Source organism: Heteronotia binoei, chromosome 20, assembly GCF_032191835.1.
Source record: "Heteronotia binoei isolate CCM8104 ecotype False Entrance Well chromosome 20, APGP_CSIRO_Hbin_v1, whole genome shotgun sequence".
Lineage (NCBI taxonomy): Eukaryota > Metazoa > Chordata > Lepidosauria > Squamata > Gekkonidae > Heteronotia > Heteronotia binoei.
Genome location: NC_083242.1, coordinates 3,711,455 through 3,733,858, shown reverse-complemented (window position 1 = coordinate 3,733,858; position 22,404 = coordinate 3,711,455). Strand labels below are relative to the sequence as shown.

Below are 22,404 nucleotides of genomic sequence, written 5' to 3'. Positions count from 1 at the left end.
CAGCTGAGTGTGGCGTGCTTTGGCCGCTCACGGAGCCCTCAGAATCACGGAACCGCCGGCAACTGCCAGGTAGAAACTGACAGGAAAGAGAAATTAGGAAAGCCAAGCCAGGGAGGCACCTGAAAACAAGGCCCGTTTAACTGGGGCCGAGTTGGCCACAGACTTGTCTCCAACTGCAATAGACTTGTCTGAAACATGTCTGCGCAAACACACGTTCTCAGTAATCAGAAGGGTCTTTGCTTCACAGGAGACGCAGGTTTTTTTTTGAAAAACTATCTTCAGCCTCAGTAGCGAAGGAACAGCTCAGAGGTTTAAAAAAAAAAAACCCTTCACCATTTCAAAACATGTGTGCATTGGAGGGAACAGTATCCCACTTGTCCTCTAAATCATTTCACGCCTAAGAATCATCAATCAGTAATCGCTGGAAGGAGCACGTCACTTAAGGCAGAAACCCGTTGGCCTAGAAACCTTTTGTGTGACACCGTGCAGAGAACGCCCTGCGGTTTTGGGCTCAGAGAGTCATTTGGGGTTGAGAGGTCTCACAGCAGAACAAAACTGAACAGATCAGGGCAAAACCCGAGAACTCTGGAAGCCTCTTTTCTGGGCCTCAGATTGTTTTTTTTTTTTAAGTTATGCACCTATGTTCTCCACACGTATGCACTTCTACGTATGACTGAGACAAATACATTTTGGAACACGCAGGCATGGTGGTGCATCTCAGGTACATTTTTGCCTGTTGTCGCCACATGGGAATTGCAAACTTAGAATCATAGAGTTGGAAGGGACCTCCAGGGTCATCTAGTCCAACCCCCTGCACAATGCAGGAAACTCACAAACGCCTCCCCCTAAATTCACAGGATCTAAATTCACTTGGATTTGTTGCTGTGTGATGTGCAAACAGCTAAGACAGGGGTGCCTGCCAACAACTTTCCTAGCATTTACTGAGTGTTTTTAGAAAGTAAGTGAAGCCAGATGGTGGTTTCACCCAGCTGGGCTTCTGATTGGCCACTGGGGAGCCAACTGGTTGAGCAGATCAAAATAACGTTTCCGAAAGAGCTGCCACCACAGCATTGGTTTTGTTCTCTTTTACGTCTCCTTCTCACAGTGTTTTATTTGTTTAATTACTCCTCTCCTCCCCTGCAATTGGGCTTCTTCTGAGTGCTTAGCTCCACCTCTTGCGGGGGCCATTTTGTAGCTAGCTCCACTCCCGGGGGCAGTCATGTTGTGGTTACACCCATTATCCTGTGCCAGGATTCCAAAGTTGTGCACAGGCTCAAAAACGTTGGGGATCCCCTGGGCTAAGGCTTCCACATCAGGATGTTTTTGCTCTCATCAATAATAATAATAATAATATTTAATTTGTATCCCGCCCTCCCCACCAAAGCAGGCTCAGGGCGGCTGCCCTCTTTGAGAGCCAGTGTTGCATACTGCTGGACTAGGATCCAGAAGACCTAGATTCAAATCTCTGTTTTGCCACGGAAGCTCGCTAGATGACCTCAGGCTAAGCTAGGGTTGCCAAGTTCCCCACAGTCTCCCAAATTGCTAGAGCGTCTGGGGAAACCATAGAGTTTTCCCGGAAGCTCCTAGAGCGGCCGGTGAATGACATCACCGCCGCGATGACATCACTTGCAAGTGATGTCATCTCGCCGGTGATGTTGGGAGGGGATCCCCCCAACAGCCCACTGTGGGTCAGCGGGTTGGGGACCCCCAGAGGGGGAGAACCCCCACGCTGCCTGGGAATTTAGCAACCTTAGGCCAGGCATACACACTGACCCTAGCCCACCTCACAGTGTTGTTGTGAGCATAAAACAGAGGAGAGAAGAGCGATGTAAGACGCTTTGAGTCCTCACTGCGGGGAAAGGTCAGGTGTAAATGAAGTAAATACATTTGTCGATTTAACGATGAAGAGGAATTTTGCAATTTTAACCAGGCTTGGGCTAGAATAAGGCCTTGCTCACACAAAACACCCCATATCTGTTCTTCTGCTATGCTTGGTCTCACTAATCACTTTGGGAAAATGCCCCAGTATTTTTATAATCTTGCTATTCCGCTCCAACGCAGAGTCTTTCTTCTGACAAGGGTTAACACACTCCCCTCTAGAATGCTCTATGGCAGATGCCATCAGATCCCGAGACAAGAACGGCTATGTCCTTGTAGTCTTAACTGTCTGGATACAATAAAGCACATAATTGTGCATGATGTCCTCTGCATCAATTACCCCGTGAAAAACTGCTCTTAACTTGGCTCTATCCCAAAAGCTATCTAAATACTAAGTTGTAATGTCGATTTCTTTTAAATTATTTGGTCTCTGAGATCACTAATGCTGTCGCCAAATTTCTTATAGAAGTTCTTAAAATTCAAAATTTTAGATAGCAATGTTCTTTACTATACTTATTTGTATGGAATCCTAGATCTGATTCCCTTGGCTCAATGTTTTATATGCTGCCAATTTTCTTAGGAATTTTTAAAATTCTCAACAGTACTGCTTTTAAATGTACTTGATCTTCCCTAGACCTTATTGCTATGTTACAATGCTTTATTTGCTTTTGACTGCAGATATGCCAATAAAAAGAGCCCCGTGGCACAGAGTGGTAAAGCTGCAGTACTGCAGTCGGGGCCCTCTGCTCACGACCTGAGTTCGATCCCAGCGGAAGCTGGTTCAGGTAGCCGGCTCGAGGTTGACTCAGCCTTCCATTCCTCCGAGGTTGGTAAAATGAGTACCCAGCTTGCTGGGGGGGAAAGTGCAGAGGACTGGGGAAGGCAATGGCAAACCACCCCGTAAAAAGTCTGCTGTGAAAACGTTGTGAAAGCAATGTCACCCCAGAGTCGAAAACGACTGGTGCTTGCACAGGGGACTACCTTCATCTTTTTTTTTAATGCCAATAAAGGTCTTTGAATTGAATGGAACTGAACTAACTGCGACAATCTCTGATCCTTGAAGATGCCTCGAGCGAAGCAGGCGTCTTTTCGGCTCCTGAAATTTTTGTGGGCATTCCCTACATCTCCCAGCCTTGAGAGACCCTAGTATTAGACTGATCAAGACTTACCTTGAGAGACCCTAGTATTAGACTGATCAAGAGAGACAGAAAGACAAAAACAAACTCATGAACTCCAGACCATTCAAGACCAAATGGAAGCAGAGGCAAACCAGTGTATTCTCCTGCTCTGCATACTTTACTGCGAAACATTTTCAGAGGAAGGAGAGATGGGTAATAAAAAAGGACAGTCTGGAAGACCGGGGTGGGGTGTACACGTCTCTGTTGCCAAGACCTGCGTGTCAGTTCGGTGACGGGAGAGGCCACTGACGGGCCTCGAAATATTTCCTCAGACCCTCCAGGTTGACAGGCGGGAAGTAGGGCCCGATCCTCTTCCGGATCCACCACTTTCCATCTCCGGCATGCTTCCCTCCTGGCCGGCTGAACTTGTACCGGAAATGCTCTCCACGGACCCATCTAGGAATAACCGAAAGCAACAGAGCTTGGATGAGTCCTGAAGTAAAGAACGAAACTCATTACCCTTAGCGCTTATTTTTATGAACAGCCTGGAGGAGGAGGAGGAGGAGAAAAAGTGGCAGAGGAGGAGAAGAAGACGAGGAGGAGGAGATTAACATTTATACCCCACCCGGAGTCTCAGAGCAGCTTCTCAATCTCCTTTCCCTTCCCCTCCCCGCAACAGACACCCTGTGAGGTAGGTGGGGCTGAGAGAGCTCTCCAAGATCTGCTCTTGAGTAGAACAGCTCTGAGAGAGTTATGTCTGAAGTTATGACTGGCCTAAGGTCACTCCAGCAGCTTAATATGGAGGAGTGGGGAATCGAGCCCAGTTCTCCCAGATAAGAGTCCATGCACTTAACCACTACACCAAACTGGCGCTAGTGCTTAGAGCGTCACACTAGCACTGGGGAAATGATTAAAAATAATCATTGTATGGCAACATGTGTAGTAGAGCCAGGCGATCCTAAGATTGCCTGGCAGCAGCCAGTTCTAGCTCTTTTACTATTATGCACCGCTAGGCGGCGAGCTAGACTTTTTTAAAGGCAAGAGACGTTTCAGAGGTGGTTAGTCACTGTCTGCTTCTGCGTCACAACCCTGGTATTCCTTGGAGGGCGCCCACCCAAACACTAGCTAAGGCCAACCCTGCTTAACTTCTGAGATCTGATGGGAGATGACTAGCCTGGGCCTGCCTTATATTGAATCAGTAAGCAACCAAAGTGAAACACAGATAAGGGGGGGGGGGAGAGATACAAAGCCACGCTTCCGTCTATAAATTAGTCTCGACTGTACTTCTGAACGCTAACACAAATAAAGTTACTCTAACACAAAAATATAACTGGCCTTATCAAAATATATTTAGAGCAAACGAAACATCAGCAGAAGAGCCAAACACACACACACACACACACACACACACACACACACACATATATATAGAAGGTGCAAATTCAGTTTCCTGTGAAGCAAACAGAGTGAAGGACCGCCTTAAGAACGCCAAGGGGAATGGGCAACAGTTGGCTGGTCAATGTAGAAGACTGCAGATTTATACCCCGCCCTTCTCTCTGCATCAGAGACTCAGAGCGGCTTACAATCTCCTATATCTTCTCCCCCCACAACAGACACCCTGTGAGGTGGGTGGGGCTGAGAGAGCTCTCACAGAAGATGCCCTTTCAAGGACAACTCCTGCGATAGCTCTGGCTGACCCAGGGCCATTCCAACAGGTGTGAGTGGGGGAGTGGGGAATCAAACCCGGTTCTCCCAGATAAGAGCCCGCGCACTTAACCACTACACCAAACTGTAGTTTCTTAGATTCTTAAACGTGCAGGAAATTTCTATTTTTACTGCATTAGAACGAAACGAGGTATCCGGGAATTCAGAACCCGTTTTCGCCTTCCAGGCTTTCTCTAAGCTCCAATCATGACAAGGCACTTCTCAATAAGATCTAGAGCTTTAGTTTTTTTGCCTTATACTGAATCAGAGCATCAGTCCACCAAAGACTACTTCGAAATAGCAGCTAGCTGCTCTCCAGGGTCTCAGGCAGAGGTCTTCCCCATCACCAATGCCTCATCTTATTTAAACTGGAGATGCCAGGGATTGAACCTGGGACCTTCTGCATGCCAAGCAGAGGCTCTTGCACGGAGCCACACCCCGCCATGCTGCCTATTACTGTGTATTCGCGACACTTGGAAAACTCTCGCCCCAAGAGAGTTGCAACAGAAAGGCCCCTATTGAAAAGCAAAAGCAAAAAAATGGGAAGGGGGGGAGGAAGTGGAGAAAGAAACATTCATCAGTCATCCAACACACTTCTGGCGTCTGCACAAGCTATTGCGGGCCCCTGTTTCGGTTCCTAGTACTGCCTTTAACCCCCCCCCCCCCAGTGCCCCTCGATGGGAAACATGCTGACATGTTTCGGAGCCGCCGTCGCCGTGGATTCCTTTGTGCCACTTGCTGGAGAAGTTAATAAAATAAGCCACCGTATAAAAATGTCAGAGGCAAATCAGAGCGCATTTCAAACTCCCTTGCTTGGCTACTCAAATACAAATGTTGCTATTGAAGTGGAGAGGTAGGTTCAGCGGTTGGGGCGGTGGATGGATTCCCCTCCCACCAACACCCCCCCCCCCCACGTTACGTGGCAGCTAACACTGGGGACCTCTTGCTAACGAGGAGGCCTTTCGTACACTTGCGTTGCCGACAATGTGTCCAGATGAACTTTCGCTGGGTCGGGGCTCATTAAGGACTTATGAACAAACAGCAACAAACAAGAGAACCGGCGGCCGAATTGTCTCCTTGGAAGCTCTGCTAGTGGTCGAGTTGAGAAGGAGACAATTCGGCCGCGGTTCTCTTGTTTGTTGCTGTTTGTTCATAAGTCCTTAATGAGCCACCGACCAGCGAAAGTTCAATCTGGGACAATTGTCGGCAACGCAAGTGTACGAAGGCCTCCTCGTTAGCAAGAGAGTCCCAGTATAGCTGCACGTAACGTTGGGCTGGGGGGGGGCAGGAGTTGGTGGGAAGAAAACCTACAAGACGACAAGAGGGGCTGTGGAGAGGGAAGTAAGCCCAGAAGCAGTGGCTGGGGTAAAAGGAATCACACCATGTGGAGAAGAGAACTGACGGAGAGAAGGGTGTGGGTAACACATGAAAAGGGGGACAGCAGAATTGTGGAGTTCAGGAATGTAAGATCCAAGGACCAAGGTTCAAAACCTCAGCAGGACTAAGGAAAGTGTAGGGTGCCTTTTCTTTCCCAGTGCAAGCACCATTCGACTCTGGGATGACGCTGCTTTCACAATGTTTCTATGGCAGACTTTTTATGGGGTGGTTTGCCATTGCCTTCCCCACTCCCCCGCCCCCCAGCAAGCTGGGTACTCATTTGACCAACCTCGGAAAGATGAGTCAACCCTGAGCTGGTTACCTGAACCAGCTTCCGCTGGGATCGAACTCAAGTCGTGAGCAGAGGCATGGGGCTCTTCTCTTTACAGGAGCGTAAACATATCAAGGACTGTAAGGCAACTAGAATGATTACAGGGTTGGAACATTTTCCCTATGAAGAAAGGTTAAAGCCCCTGGGGCTCTTTAGTTTGGAGAAAAGTTGACTGAGGGGTGACATAACAGAGGTTTACAAGATTATGCATGGGATAAAGGAGAGAAAGAAGGACTTTTCTCCCTTTCTCACAATACAAGAACTCGTGGGCATTCAATGAAATTGCTCAGCAGTCGGGTTAGAACTGATAAAAAGTACTTCTTCACCCAAAGGGTGATTAACACCACAGGAGGTGGTGGTGGCTACAAGCATGGACGGCTTCAAGAGGAGATTGGATAAACATCTGGAGCAGAGGTCCATCAGTGGCTATTAGCCACAGGATGTAGATGGAACTCTCTGTCTGGGGCAGTGATGCTCTGTATTCTTGGTGCTTGGGGGGGGCACAGTGGGAGGGCTTCTAGTGTCCTGGCCCCACTGATGGACCTTCTGATGGCACTAGGGGTTTTTTTGGGCCACTGTGTGACACGGAGTGTTGGACTGGATGGGCCATTGGCCTGATCCAATATGGCTTCTCTTATGTTCTTAAATCAAGGGTCAGAGGAAGCCAGGGGAAATGAGGATGCACTGAAATGCCCACATCAAATTAGTTCCCAGTTTGGTGTAGTGGTTAAGTACGCGGGCTCTTATCTGGGAGAACCGGGTTTGATTCCCCACTCCTCCACTTGCACCTGCTAGCATGGCCTTGGGCCAGCCATAGCTCTAGCAAAGGTTGTCCTTGAAAGGGCAGCTGCTGTAAGAGCTCTCTCAGCCCCACCCACCTCACAGGGTGTCTGTTGTGGGGGAGGAAAGTAAAGGAGATTGAGCCGCTCTGAGACTCTTCGGAGTGGAGGGCGGGATATAAATCCTATATCTTCTTCTTCTTCTATTGCCCAGCTGTGACTCCAATGAGAGTGTCACTAAGAGAACCTAGACTAAAAGTATCTTATGTTTATAACTGCAGCTTTCAGCGCTAACCTCTCACAAACCCTCTTGTGCACCAATCCCAGGGTTGGTTGGGGCTATGCAGAGGCCAGCTCCCATTAAAGTCGGAGGGACTGCAAGGGAGAACATGGTTTGGGCAGTCAGAAAGAGGAATAATCGCTCAATCCAGAGCATGCTTAGCTCCACCTTGCAGGTGATCTTCAACACACCCCTTCCATTGCAATTGAGACTCAGCATGGGGTAATGGTGAGGATGTTGAATTAGGGTCTGGGAGACTTGGATTCGAATCCCAACCCGGCAATGGAAGCTTTCTAGGGGACTGTAGGCCAGTCACAACACTCTCAGCGTGAGGGCTGTTGTGAGGATACAATAAAGGAGAGGAGAATGTTGTAAGAGGCTTTGGATCTCCTTCGAGCACAAAGGTGAATAAATAAGATGAATGATAGAAATTGCCATTGTTGCCCAAGGTTCGGTGAGCCATTCTGCAATGATCTATGGCAATGTACATGGAACCGCCCCCCCTTATCCCCACGGGGCCTCTGTTGTTTGCGACCCGCCTCCCCATCTGCTCCACCCAATGTAATTACAAACACAAAACCAACTTTCCGTATACAAAGTTAACAAATAGATATATTAGAAATCTACTAAGTGAATCATACCAATATTACATACCAAACAACGTGAACAATGAATACAGTGAGTAAGCCATCTTTAGTGCACGACGCAACGACTGTCCATATAAGACAGGAAGTCCAAATATATCCAAATCTATTGCAGTCTCATGAAAGTCCAACGAGAGAACCGATCCAATTGTGAAACCGTTTTGGATTAAACAATCCTTCTTCCTTGGACCATTTTATATTGTTCTGAAAAGCTTTCGATGCTGACATGGAAGGCAATTAACAGTGGCGTCCCGCAGACAATTAAATAATCATTAGAGGAAGCCAGGACAAATGGAATACAGTGGATTGCTGAAATGATTTATGGCACTACTGAACCAACCAGACTTTTCAGAACAATATAAAATGGTTCCAGGAAGAAGGATCGCTTAATCCAAAATGGTTTCATAATTGGACTAGTTCTCCCATTGGACTTTCATGAGAAGACTGCAATAGATTTGGATATATTTGGATTTTCCGTCTTATATGGACAGTAGTCGTGTTGTGTACTATAGATGGCTTACTCACTATTTATTAAGAACATAAGAGAAGCCATGTTGGATCAGGCCAATGGCCCCTACAGTCCAACACTCTTATTTTATTTTGGTAAATTTGTGTCACACAGTGGCCAAAAAACCCAGGTGCCATCAGGAGGTCCATCAGTGGGGCTAGGGCACTAGAAGCTTTCCCACTGTCCCTCCCAAGCACCAAGAATACAGAGCATCTCTGCACCATTTATAAGAGCATAAGAGGAGCCATATTGGATCAGGCCAATGGTCCATCCAGCCCAACGCTCTGTGTCACATAAGAACATAAGAGAAGCCATGTTGGATCAGGCCAATGGCCCATCCAGTCCAACACTCTGTGTCACATAAGAACATAAGAGGAGCCATATTGGATCAAGCCAATGGTCCATCCAGCCCAACGCTCTGTGTCACACAGTGGCCAAAAAAACCCAGGTGCCATCAGGAGATCCATCAGTGGGGCCAGGACACTAGAAGCCCTCCCACTGTTGCCCCTCCCAAGCACCAAGAATACAGAGTATCATTGCCCCAGACATAAGAACATAAGAGAAGACATGTTGGATCAGGCCAAATGGCCCATCCAGTCCAACAGTCTGTGTCACACAGTGGCCAAAAAACCAGGCGCCATCAGGAGATCCACCAGTAGGACTAGGACACTATTGGCCCTCCCACTGTTCCCCCCCCCCCCAAGCACCAAGAATACAGAGCATCACTGCCTCAGACAGAGAGTTTCAACAATACGCTGTGGCTAATAGCCACCGACGGACCTTTACTCCAGATGTTTATCCAAACCCAATTTTTACATTGTTTGGTATATAATATTGGTATGATTTGCTTAGTAGAGTTCTAATATATCCATTTGTTAACTTTGTACATGGAGAGTTGGTGTTGTGTTTCTAGCTAATTTACCTCCGTGGTGCCGATATTTTTGTGACGCCACCCGATTTAATGACAGACATTTCGCTAGCATTCCGTAGTCCCCCTTCCATTGTAGGGCAATTAATAATTCCCCCTCTACCCCCGGCCTTGGCCCTGCAGGCTGGTTTCTGTTTTGCTGCCGTTCTCGGCAAACCTGGATTCCATCACACCGAATTCCCTCCCAGCTGCTGTTTTAATTATCTGTGGTGGAAGGGGAGGCCCCTTCTCTCTCCCCACCCTTAAAAAAAAAAAACCCCGGAGCTGAAGTGTTGCTCCCAGAGTGTTTACTTTTCGGGAGCAGAAAGTTTCCTGTTAATAATTAGAGCATTACAGAGTATCGACGTTTATGTGAGCCCGGGCAGCCTCATGGGCTTCGTTCTGAGACGTTGCAGGTTTTAAAGTGGCACAACTCCCCCTCCGCCTTTCAAAAATGCACACGTCTTCTGGAGCAGCCTTAACTGATTTGGTACCACGCTGGTCTTTTGGGGAGAGGGCGCTGAGGTGGTTTTGTTGGCTTCTGAGTTGAGTTTTGTCATTTCTTCTCGAACTGTGGGCTTGCCTGGGATGGTCCCAATGCAGGTCCAGAGGGGGGATTAGGGGAAAGGCGGAAACCCCTTCTCACCAGCAACCTGGGGTTTGCGTTGTGGGCCCCAGTGGTGGCAACAGCACCACTGGGTCTTCCAGCTCCACCTAGACCAGGGGTTGTCCATGTGAGGCCCACGGGCACTGGGAGGCCAGTTGACGCCTTACGGCCCTGTTCAGACGCACAGTATAATCAGATGTCGCTGCTGTTTCCTTCTGGATTTAAAGTGGCTGATCAGACAGCAGCATCTGCCTCCCGGTATTAACTTGTGGTAGCCCCCCCCCCATCCGTCTCAGAACCGGATTATTTTGTTACCTGCTCCTTTGTGGTGTTTTTTGAGTTCTCCGGTTTCACCTCGTAGTTTTCTCCGTCTGGATAGTTCTGCTGCAATATTAACCAACTTCCAGATGTCTGAAGGCTGTCCCAGAGGCAAAAGGAGCCTCAGACATCTGGTTTACCATCGCTATTTTTTTTTTACTACTTAGCGATATGCGCATAACCACATAATGCTTCAACCTATGCGCATGTGCGCAATGCACAGTGCATGTGTGCAAATGCACAGTGCGCACGTGTGCATAATAGTGGAGAAAAAAAAGAACTGCTTGGTGCCGTCGTGTGGACAGCCGAAGACGGTTTCACCGCGGAGTGATTAGAATTGCAGTATGGCAGTCTGATCGATAATATCCGGAACAAAGATATTCGGAACAGAGCCGGGTCAGTTTAACACGGACTCAACACAGTGTGAACAGGGCCTACCTGTCACTTGCCACGCCTTTTCTGAAAGTGGGAGGGGCCAGGTATAGCAGCCCACTGAAGACTGGATTGGCGGTGCAGATTAAAATAATGCTGCTGAGGTGGCAGTTGCCACTTCAGTGTTGTATTCTCTTTCTCACTCCTCTTTCCCAGTTTAATTTCAAAACTGCCCTTGGACTTCCTCTAGGAGTGTGCTTGGCTGCACCTTTTGTGGCAGCCATTTTGTGCCTGGCCCCGCCTCCTGGGGTAGCCATTTTATTGTTGTGCTCGCCATCCTGTGTCAGAATTCCACAGGTGTCCACTCGTTCAAAGAGGCGAGGCAACAAGGGTTGGTGGGTCTCAGCCTCATCCACCTTACACGTTTGTTGCTATGATAAAAACAGTGGAAAACCCCAAAAGTAGAAGCCCCTAAATTGAGATGTGTTCAGTAAAATCTACCCATCAATGGGCATTTGGCCTCTTTCGCCATTCAGGCAAAACCTGCATTAATTACTGTGCCTCCAACCCAACAGGGTCAAAACTTGAGCGGGAGAGAAACCGACTCCCCTTCTGTCTGCCAGCAGCAAAGGAAGGACCATTTGTTTTAAAACTGACATTCCCCAATTTCCTTCCCCGTCCCCGGATTGCCAGTTGCAGCTGCTCTGGGGAGATGCTACCCGCTATCGGCCCTCGATGACGTCTCCCAACTGTGAGAGTGCTAAAAACAAGCAGCCATCTTTAAGCTGTTGTGTGTGTGTGTGGGGGGGGGGGTATTGCAGCATCTAAATCTTCCTGACAGCTGTAATTAGTTGCAGAAGGCCCAGCTGTCTCTCCGGAACAGATGAGACCTTTTGGAGGGAAAGCATAAGCTCACACACATGACGGGTGGGATGAAGGGACTGCCAAAGGCAGTGCCAAAGTCTCACCCTACTTTGGACGGGAAGGTATCTGAAAGGGCAGAGGGATCTGCCTACCACTGTCTATCTTCGGGATCGCCTTTCCCCATATGTACCCCAGAGAGCACTACGTTCGGGGTCCCAAAATCTCCTTAAGATTGCTGGACCGAAAGAAGCTCAATTATCCATCATCAGAGCCAGAGCGCTCTTGGTAATAGCCCCCGCACTGTGGAATGCCCTCCCCGAAAACATCAGGGCCCTCCGGGACCTGCCACAGTTCCGCAGGGCCTGTAAGACCGAATGGTTCAAACTTGCTTTCAACGGTTAGGGGGAGGTGGCTATTATTCCACAGCACCGGCCGTCTCACTGAACGGAAAGAACTGAAACCAAAAACATCGGAATAATCAGAATATCAATGTATATCTTGGACGCAATTATTGTAAAAATGTATGGAAACGATTTTGTTGCATATCCGGTTTTAAAATTTCGTTTTAATTGTTGTAAGCCGCCCTGAGCCCGTTAGGGGAGGGCGGGATATAAATGTGATAAAATAAAAAAAATAAATAAATTTTCTACCGACGCTAAAGGCCAGACAACATGACAGATCTTGGAGCTGCATGGTCAACACGTGGAATTCTCTGCCACAATGGGGGGGAGGGGTGGCTATTGACTTCGGTGGATTGGGAAACGGGGCAAATGTATGCAAAACAGGTCTACTGCTGGCTATTTGCCATGATGTAGTGTCTTGTGTTTAACTAAAGCACCGCGCGGCCATGCAGCAGAGGCGACCAGGGGAAGTCCCTTGGTCACCCTGCGCAGCGCGGGAAAAGACTCCGCCAATCAAGATCAGTGGCGGGAAGTTTGACTGGCCAGGATTGGACTGGCCAGCTAGAGGGCTGTTCTGGGTTGAATGTATATAAAGCGGGTCCCGGCCCGCGTTGCCCTGTTCTGTGATGTACCATCCAATAAACCACGTTGCCTTCTACACGTCTCGTCTCTGAGTACATTACACATGATAAACGGGAACTCCAGTTTAAGAGTACCAGTTCTGGGAAGCCATCAGCAGGTGTATCTTGTGGGCTTTGCCTGGGGCATATCAGTTGCCACTGCTGGAATGCGCGCACACACACAAAGTTGCCTTCTACTGAATCAGATCCTTGGTCCATCCAAGGGTGTTTTTACATTGACAGTTTGTGACTATCACCGCATTGGAAACTCACCTTTTCCATTACCTAACGTTCTCACAACTGTTTTGCATCGTTGCTGCCCGAAGCATCTACATTCATTTTGGTGAGACGAGTTTTGGAGCTGCTGCTGCTGCAACGTTTTTCTCCACACTAGTTTTGATCCGGCCTTTTCTCTACAGGCGTCTCAAACTTGTATTGTAGAAGTTTTCATGCGTTTTAAAAGACTCCTCCAAAAGCCGCCACGAGGCGCGGTAATTTGCACGAGAACTGACAGCACTTGAAATTTTTACGTATCATTGCTTGCCTCATCTAGTAATTTAAATTTGTATTCTTTTTGCAGCGTTGACACGATTTCCAAGCAATCGTATACATTTAACTAAGCACTGGTATCCCGGCTGCCCTCTGATCAGAGACACCCCCCCTCCCCAATTGAAACACTTAAATGTAAAAGGAAAATAATTAAAGCGGAACAGTGGCAGGCAACTTGAAGACTCTAAAATCAAACTGAATGTAAACTGAATGTAAAAACTGGATCAAACTGAATGTAAAAACACCCAAAGTCAGTACTTGGGCCAGCAGTAGCTCCCAGGGTCTCAGGTGGAGGTCTTTCCCATCACTTACTGCTTGGTCCTATCAAATGGAGATGGTGGGGATTGAACCTGGGACCTTCTGCATGCCAAGCAGATGCTCTGCCACAGAGGCAAAGGATGCCGGATGGGATGGGTCATGAGTCTGATCCGGCAAAATCAGCGCCGTTATGATCTGAACCCCAAACTACAAACCGAGCTAGGAACCATTTGAGGCAGCTGGAAAACTCAAACACAAGGCAGCCTGAACTTGACTTCTTGCGGGGAGAGAACTAGGACTATCTGCGGAATGAGCTAAGGAAGACAAAGAGCTCCCGTTTAAGGCTTGGCAGATTCTAGATGTAAAACCTGATGAGGTGGAGTTCTGTGGCTTTCCCCTGAATTAAACGTCCCTTCATTTGGGGGAACTCAAGTAAATGGCTCACGCACAGTCATCAATTAATGGTAGGCGGACCCATCTCTAGATCAGGGGCATTAAATTTGTTTGTTATGAGGGCCAGAGATGACATTGTCTCGCCTGGCCATGTATGTCATAACATAGGGGTGTCAAACATGTGGCCGGGGGGCCAAATCAGGCCTCCAGAGGGCACCTTTCAGGCCCCCAAGCAACTGGCTCTTATCTGCTTCCTTCTCCTTCTCTCTTGCTTCATTCTGCATCTCAACTTGCTTTGCAAGGCTTGCTCAATCGCAAAGGAGCTACAGAGCAAAACCTCAATTTTCTCCATTGGTTGAGGCTCCTCCCCTCCTGCTCCGCGAGGGAGGGAGGGAGGGAAAGAGCCAGGGCTTCCTTTGCCCAGTTCCCTGGATCCCATGGGAGAAATACAAAGAAAGAACCTTTAGAGCAACAAGTGCTAATGTTTTAAGCATACTTTATTTAATTTTTTTTTAAATAAATATTTAGTCGTGTTTGTTGGTGTCCTTTTAAAAGTTTATATCTCTGCTACCTAATAATAAATAGGTACACACATGGCCTGGCCCAACATGGTCTCATTTATGTCAGATCCAGCCCTCATAACAGATGAGTTCGACCAGGTAGCAGAGATATAAACTTTATAAAGGACACAAACAAACACAGAGATTTTTTAAAAACTTAAGATAAAGCATGCTCACGCCATTAGCCTTCATTGGTTTTAAAAGTGTTTTCTTTGTATCTCTCAAAGGGTCCAGGGAACTGGGCAAAGGAAGCTCTGGCTCGTTCCTTCCGTCTTCTGGGGACCAGGAGGGGGAGGAGCCTCAGCCAACAGAAGGAAGAGAGGCTTGGCTCAGTAGCTCTGCTGTGCGATTGAGAGAGCCTGGCCAAGCAAGCTATTCCTCCCCACTTCCTCCCCAAGGGAGGCACCTTGGCCAATGGAGAAAATAGCGGCTATAGCTCCTGTGCGATTGCGCAAGCCTGGCAAAGCAAGCTGTGATGCAGAAGGAAGCAAGAGAGAGGGAGAAGGAAGCGGATGGCAGCCGGCTGCTCAGGGGTCTGAGTTGGCCTGATTTGGCCCCCGGGCTGCATGTTTGACACCCCTGCTCTAGATGCTTTCCTACACCCCACTGCAGGTCAGTGAAATTAACATTTCCCTTTGTTGAGTTTAAGCACAATGCCGCATCGATTCATTGCAGGTAACACCAATATCCAGCTCACGTCTACTTGTGCTGTGATGCATGGAGAATCCACATAATACAAACCATGGGGTTTCTGGGAAGTTCAGCCCACCCGTGCTTGGTGCCAAGAACCCCAGAGTTAGAAACCCGAACGGTTTATTCCACTTCAAGATTCCTTTGGGAGCCACAGCTGAGAAAGCAAATTTCGGACGGGGCGCAAGGATCACGTGACGTCGCTGGAAACATCAATATGGATCTCTTTTCTAATTGAAATCTAATTGCCCCTTTCTCACCTAAGCAAAACCACGTGAAAGGGGGGAGAGGGGGCGCTGCAGCCGGCCTGGGTGACGGCTAGCTAAATCACTTATTAATTTTCTCTGCTGAAACGTCCAGGGTTTGGAGATTTACGGCGACTCTGTTTTATGACCCCCACCCGCCCAGACCCCCGTATTCTGCGCGTCGAAGTTTTGCAAAACTCGCTGTGCTTGAAGTCGGGGTTTCACACTCAATTTTGGCAGCTCCCCATGACACAATGGGTTCGTTTTTTAAAAAAATCGGTCACCTGCTTCTCATTTCATACTTATCACACTTCCAAAACCAGAAAAAAACAGCCATAATTTTAAGAATCCGGCCGGGGGGGGGGGGGGAATTTGCCTACTCTACTCTCAGAAAATTTCATTTCCAAGGCATTGAGAAACAGGGAAAATTCCTTGGTGATCACAGACTCTATCTGCAGGACAAACTCTTAAGGACAAGGAGGTAGAGGATCTTTTTAGCTCCAGGACTGTAGGGATGATACCAAATTTCTCAGCCCCACTATTTTCACTTCCCTTCTCTCTCACACCGAAATGTACCCGGACATCTTCATCCCTGCACTATTCGCTGTTTGCTGGTACTGAATTCCCCCCCCCCCCCCACAAAATCCACGGAACCATTAATGTTATTTTTGCTTGTCAACTGCATTGGAATGGTGCAAAGGAACAAACAAATGCGGAATCGGAGACAGATGAAACAAAAATGTTTCTAACGACACCAGAAACTAAATAAATAAATGCTATCTTCTGATATCATTCCTTGTGGACTTCCTTTCAAATTAGTGCCTTTGGAACCCATTTCTTAAAAGTTGCAGAACTGTTCAAAACATGTATGAGTGTGTGTGAGAGAGAGAGAGAGAGAAGAAGAAGAAGAAGATAATGATATAGGATTTATATCCTGCCCTCCACTCCGAATCTCAAAGAGCTCACAATCTCCTTTACCTTCCTCCCCCACAACAGACACCCTGTGAGATAGGTGGGGCTGAGAGAGCTCTCCCAGAAGCTGCCCTTTCAAGGACAGCTCTGTGAGAGCTATGGCTGACCCAAGGTCATTCCTGCAGCTGCAAGTGGAGGAGTGGGGAATCATACCCGGTTCTCCCGAAGAAGAGCCCGCACATCGGCATCATTAAGGCAACCAAGAGGACACTCCTTTCCCTTGATTCATAATAACTTTTGAGACAATGTTGCATTGGCACACACACACACACACACACACACAGAGTCAATCCATGTGCATCCTGTTGAATGTCAGGCTGCAGGAAACAGCAGACGTCTGAGGTCTCTAGGAGACTCCCAGTAACACCGTGCTTTAACTAGCCACATGGAACAGAGCTTGACTAGATCGTGGGAGGTTTGCTGTGCAGCATTTATGGGTCGTGAGAGTAGCACAAGATGATGGGGAGCATCAGACACTTGCCTCTGTAATGCACCCCTAGTGGGAGGATTCCCTGTGTGATGTTGCCTCACAGCACTGCAACACCATAACGTTCCCTGATATGCCCGGATCTCTGACTGGCTAGGATTCCACAATACATTGTTATCATGTCCATGATGGGCCAGGAGACCTGATTGGTTAGGGTTATTCAACGCATCAAAATTGCGTCTCCTGATAGGCTGACTGGCTGAGACCATGCACCTCATCATCGCCGTGTTCCCTGATAGGCTAGGATTTTTGCATCGGAACCTTAAGAGTGACATCTGTGTGACAGACTATCGTGGCTGCAGACAGACAATGGGAAAAACGACCAAGGAAAGAGGAATTTTCACAGGTATTTCACACGTCGCCCCTTTTGTGCTGAAAACCAAACCTCAGGTATAGCTGCATACCCTGCCGCAATGGAAGGGAAGAGCCTGAGTCCAGAAACCCAAGGAGCACCCTCCATAACAGAGAGTCAGAGCGATGTAATGGTTGGAATGTCAGAGCAAGATCTTGGAGGATGGGGTTCAAATCCCTACTTTGCTATTGGAACTTTCTGGGTGAGTTTGGGCCAACCGCTCCCTCCTCAGAGATTCAGTTTGGTGTAGTTCCCCGCTCCTCCTCCACATGAAGCCAGCTGGGCGACTTTGGATCAGTCACAGCTCTCTCGGAGCTGTTCTCTCAAGAGCAGTTCTCTCAGAGCTCTCTCAGCCCCACTGACAAGGTGTCTGTTATCGGGAGCGGAAGGGAAGGAGACGGTAAGCTGTTCGGAGACTCCGAGAGAAGGGCAAGGTATAAATCCAAATCTCCTCCTTTTCAGGCTAACCCACCTCACAGGGTTGTTGTGAGGACAAAGCGGGGAAAGGAGACAGTTTTCTGTTATCTGTTGCCCTCACCAAGCTGCCTCACCTGCTCACTGTTCAGAACTAGACTTTGTTCTCTGACTAGCCAACGCAAGGGCTAGTCACTTTTGGAGCATTAACTGTGCACAGCCAGGCTACCTCAGTTTCTCTGCAAAGTACCCAACGTACCTTCAGAGTGCCGCTTGGACTTACCTGGGAGGTGCCTTGCCCTCAAAGGGACTGAAGGCCATCAGGGACAAGACTTCCTTCTCGTTGGCCAACAGCTTTCCCGCCAAGTGGATGATCCATTCGTTCTGCTCGTAGGTCTAGCGGAAGACGAGCACGAAATGGGGGAAGAGACGTATCCATTACTCAACACAAAACGGTGTTTTATCGATTGCATTACACCCAAGGGTGTGTTTACGCTAACTCAGCTGGGTTACTGGCATTTTTACAGCACTTCTGCAACAGACAGAAAAGGGAACCACTAATTTAAGGGGTCTGTTTGTAATTTAGAACCAAGGAAGTCTAGGGGGGTATGGGGCAGTGTTTCTGCTGGGGAACCTCAGAATCATGATATGGTCGAAGGTGACATGACTGAGGTTTACAAGATTATGCATGGGATAGAGAAGACAGAAAAAGAGGTACTTTTATCCCCTTTCTCATAATACGAGAGCTTGTGGACACTCTATGAAATTGCTGAGCAGTTGGGATAGAACTGATAAAAGGAAGTATTTCTTCACCCAAAAGGTGATTAACACATGGAATTCACTGCCACAGGAGATGGCGGTGGCTACAGGTATAGCTTCAAGAGGGGATTGGATAAACAGATGGAGCAGAGGTCCATCAGTGGCTATTAGCCACAGCATATTGTTGGAACTCTCTGTATGGGGCAGTGATGCTCTGTATTCTTGGTGTTGGGGGGCAACAGGGGGAGGGCTTCTAGTGTCCTGGCCCCACTGATGGACCTTCTGATGGCACTAGGGGTTTCTTTTGGCAACTGTGTGACACAGAGTGTTGGACTGGATGGGCCATTGGCCTGATCCAACATGGCTTCTCTTATGTTATGTCTGGGGCAGTGATGCTCTGTATTCTTGGTGTTGGGGGGGGGGCAGAGCGGGAGGGTTTCTAGTGTCCTGGCCCCACTGATGGACCTCCTGATGGCACCTGGTTTTTCTTCGCCACTGTGTGACACAAAGTGTTGGACTGGAGGGTCCATTGGCCTGATCCAACATGGCTTCTCTTGTGTTCTTATGTGACACAGAGTGTTGGACTGGATGGGCCATTGGCCTGATCCAACATGGAGGAGGAGCGGGGAACTACTCCTGGTGTTCCGAGTTCCCTGCTGGAATTTCTATGACTAGATATAACTTCTTACAGTCCTACAGTATCACAGCAGATTGTGTTACAGACCTCCCTGGTCTTTGTTTCCCTGCGATCTTGCGTGTTGCTTGGGCAGGACTTGCCCTGCCAGGGAATCTGGAAACCCAAACCTCAAGCTTCTCTTGCATTAGAAACTCATGTCTTTGCAAGGGCAGGACTATTTATGCACTTAGCTACATTTTCTCTGAGAGCCAGTTTGGTGTAGTGGTTAAGTGTGTGGACTCTTATCTGGGAGAACCGGGTTTGATTCCCCACTCCTCCACTTGCACCTGCTGGAAGGGCCTTGGGTCAGTCATAGCTCTGGCAGAGGTTGTCCTTGAAAGGGCAGCTGCTGTAAGAGCCCTCTCCAGCCCCACCCACCTCACAGGGTGTCTGTTGTGGGGGAGGAAGGTAAAAGAGATTGTGAGCCGCTCTGAGACTCTTCGGAGTGGAGGGCGGGATATAAATCCAATATCTTCTTCATCTTCTTCTTCTTCTGAGGACTTGGCGCATATGTTGTGCGGCCAAATGAGGACTGGAACCCAAGGTCTTCCCAAGTCGACTTCAAGTCTGCGCTCAATTGCCTGGCTAAATATTCTGACTACCCTGCAAGGAAAAGATGGGGAAGGGTCTGGAGACTAAGTCCCATGAGGAAAGGTTGAAGGAGCTGGGGATGTTTAGTCTGGAGAGGAGGCGGCTGAGAGGTGATAGGATCACCATCTTCAAGTACTCAAAGGGCTGTCATATAGAAGGTGGTGCAGAGCTGTTTCCTGTGGCCCCAGAAAGTTGGAACAGAACCAACGAGTGGAAATTAAACCAGAAGAGTTTTTGGCTAAACTTTAGGAAGAATTTCCTGACAGTGAGAGCAGTTCCTCCGTGGAGCAGGCTTTCTCAAGAGGTGGTGGCTCTCTTTCTTTGGAGGTTTTAAAGCAGAGGCTAGATCAGGGGTGGGGAACCTTTTTTCTGCCAAGGGCCATTTGGATATTTATAACATCACTCGTGGGCCATACAAAATTATCAACTTAAAAAACTGCTCCGCCGAGGGGGAATGATTCAAGTCAGCAAAATGAATACAGATAATTGTTTTTCTATTTGAAGTCACGTGGGGGAGAGCCTAATTTGGCACGCACACACACACACGACCTGCTACCCTAGGCAAATGCTGAGGTTCAGGGCTTCTTTTGTAGAGGCCACCACGTGGCTCTGCTCGGCCCAGCAATCCCCGAGGGCCAAACCAAGTGATCTCGAGGGCCACAAATGGCCCTTGGGATGGACGTTCCCCACCCCTGGGCTAGATGATCATCGTACAGCACTGCTAATTCTGTGAGCTTAGACTGTTCATGAGAAGGAGGGCAGGAAGGGCTGCATCACGGCTTAGTTCTCATGGCCCTTTCTTACGTGCCCAGGGAACTGCTGATTGCCACTTCTGAGTCAGGCAAAATTTCTTCTTCAGGCCAGTTTGGCCAGGCTTCCTGGAGAGTTCCCTCCCCCCCACCATCTTTTGGGGGCTTGGAGCAGGGGTCGCTGGGTATGTGTGTGGGGGAGGTATTTGTGAATTTCCAACACTGAGCAGAGGGTTGGACTAGATGACCCTGGAGATCCCTTCCGTCTCTATGATACTACGAGAAAGAGCTGCTTTGGCCTCTGTCCATCCTGTAGGGCTGGGCTTTCTTCACAACAAGCAGCAGGGGACAGTGTAGGAAAGCAGAACTCAGCAGTCAGGAAAACTACAGCAACTGCAGCATAACATGCGAGGTTGCTCAGCGGCTTTGTGTCCTCTTTTGCTATTCTGGGAAAAGCAGAGATGGAGGTGGGTCAGAGGCCCCACGTTCGGAAGGCAGAATGCTCTGGATTAGCACTAGAAGGCAGAATTTGTCAAAAAAAGAGATTCCTACAGTCCTCCCCATTTAAAATGAGTGGTGCCTCAGCAAGACAAAGGACTGAGCAAGTTTTCACCTGAGACCAGCTGCGTTAGAATATGCTGCATGAGATGTCGTTTCCTCGAGCTGTGCAAAACTATCCCAGGTCAGGGTAAAAATACAAGCTCTTTGCAACAACGGGCTGATTCCTAAGACCACTTTTGCTATGATAATAAGAGACATTTGGGATTCGATAGATTCATGGAGGAGAGGTCTAGCAGTGGCTACTAGCCGTGCTGGCTAAAGGAAAACTCCACATTCAGAGGCACTAATCCTCTGCATCCCAGAGGCAGGAGGCAACATCAAGGGAAGGCCTCGGTCTCTCTGCCCTGTTGCTGGCCCTCCAGAGGAACTGGCTGGCCACTGTGTGAGACAGGAGGCTGGACTAGATGGACCCTCCCTTGTCTGACCCAGCAGGGCTCTTCTGATGTCCTTCTCATGGGAAGGCCTCGGCCTCTTTGCCCTGTTGTTCACCCTCCAGAGGAACTGCTTGGCCCCTGTGTGAGACAGGAGGCTGGACTAGATGGACCCTCACTGGTCTGACCCAGCAGGGCTCTCCTGATGTCCTTCTCAGGGGAAGGCCTCGGCCTCTCTGCCCTGTTGCTGGCCCTCCAGAGGAACTGGGTGGCCACTGTGTGAGATGGGAGGTTGGACTAGATGAACCCCCACTGATGTGACCCGTCAGGGCTCTTCTGATGTTCTTCTCAGGGGAAGGCCTCTGCCCTGTTGTTGGCCCTCCAGAGGAACTGGCTGGCCACTGTGAGACAGGAGGCTGGACTAGATGGACCCTCACTGGTCTGACCCAGCAGGGATCTTCTGATGTTCTTCTCAGGGGAAGGCCTCAGCCTCTCTGCCCTGTTGTTGGCCCTCCAGAGGAACTGGGTGGCCACTGTGTGAGATGGGAGGTTGGACTAGATGAACCCCCACTGATGTGACCCGTCACGGCTCTTCTGATGTTCTTCTCAGGGGAAGGCCTCTGCCCTGTTGTTGGCCCTCCAGAGGAACTGGCTGGTCTCTGTGTGAGACAGGAGGCTGGACTAGATGGACCCTCACTGGTCTGACCCAGCAGGGCTCTCCTGATGTCCTTCTCAGGGGAAGGCCTCAGCCTCTGTGCCCTGTTGTTGGCCCTCCAGAGGAACTGGCTGGCCACTGTGTGAGACAGGAGGCTGGACTAAATGGACCCTCCCTGGTCTGATCCATCAGGGCTCTTCCTGAAGACAGCAAGTCCCAAATTTTGTTGTGAACCTTGTCACGTGGAGATGCAAGAAAACAGGTATTGTGCCGGGCAATGAATTAAGTAGAATGAGTCAAGGGCACTGTGGATCACAGCATCTTTCCAGAGAGGAGGGGCGCTGTGGATCTCTAGATAATGCCACGGGTGTCAAACTCATTTGTTATGAGGGCAGATCTGACCTAAATGAGACT

General features: G+C 48.8%; 1 protein-coding gene across 1 annotated transcript in view; it reads right to left on the bottom strand.

Annotated features, from left to right (window-relative positions):
• Positions 1-3,119: 3,119 nt before the first annotated feature.
• LMF1 (lipase maturation factor 1) overlaps positions 3,120-22,404 on the bottom strand; it is a 216,381-nt gene continuing 197,096 nt past the window's right edge. The window contains exons 10-11 of the mRNA XM_060260612.1: positions 17,912-18,024; positions 3,120-3,452 (exon numbers count right to left, since the gene is read on the bottom strand). Coding sequence (XP_060116595.1) covers positions 3,278-3,452; positions 17,912-18,024 — 288 coding nt within the window. The 3' untranslated portion in view covers positions 3,120-3,277. The remainder of the gene's footprint in view (positions 3,453-17,911; positions 18,025-22,404) is intronic.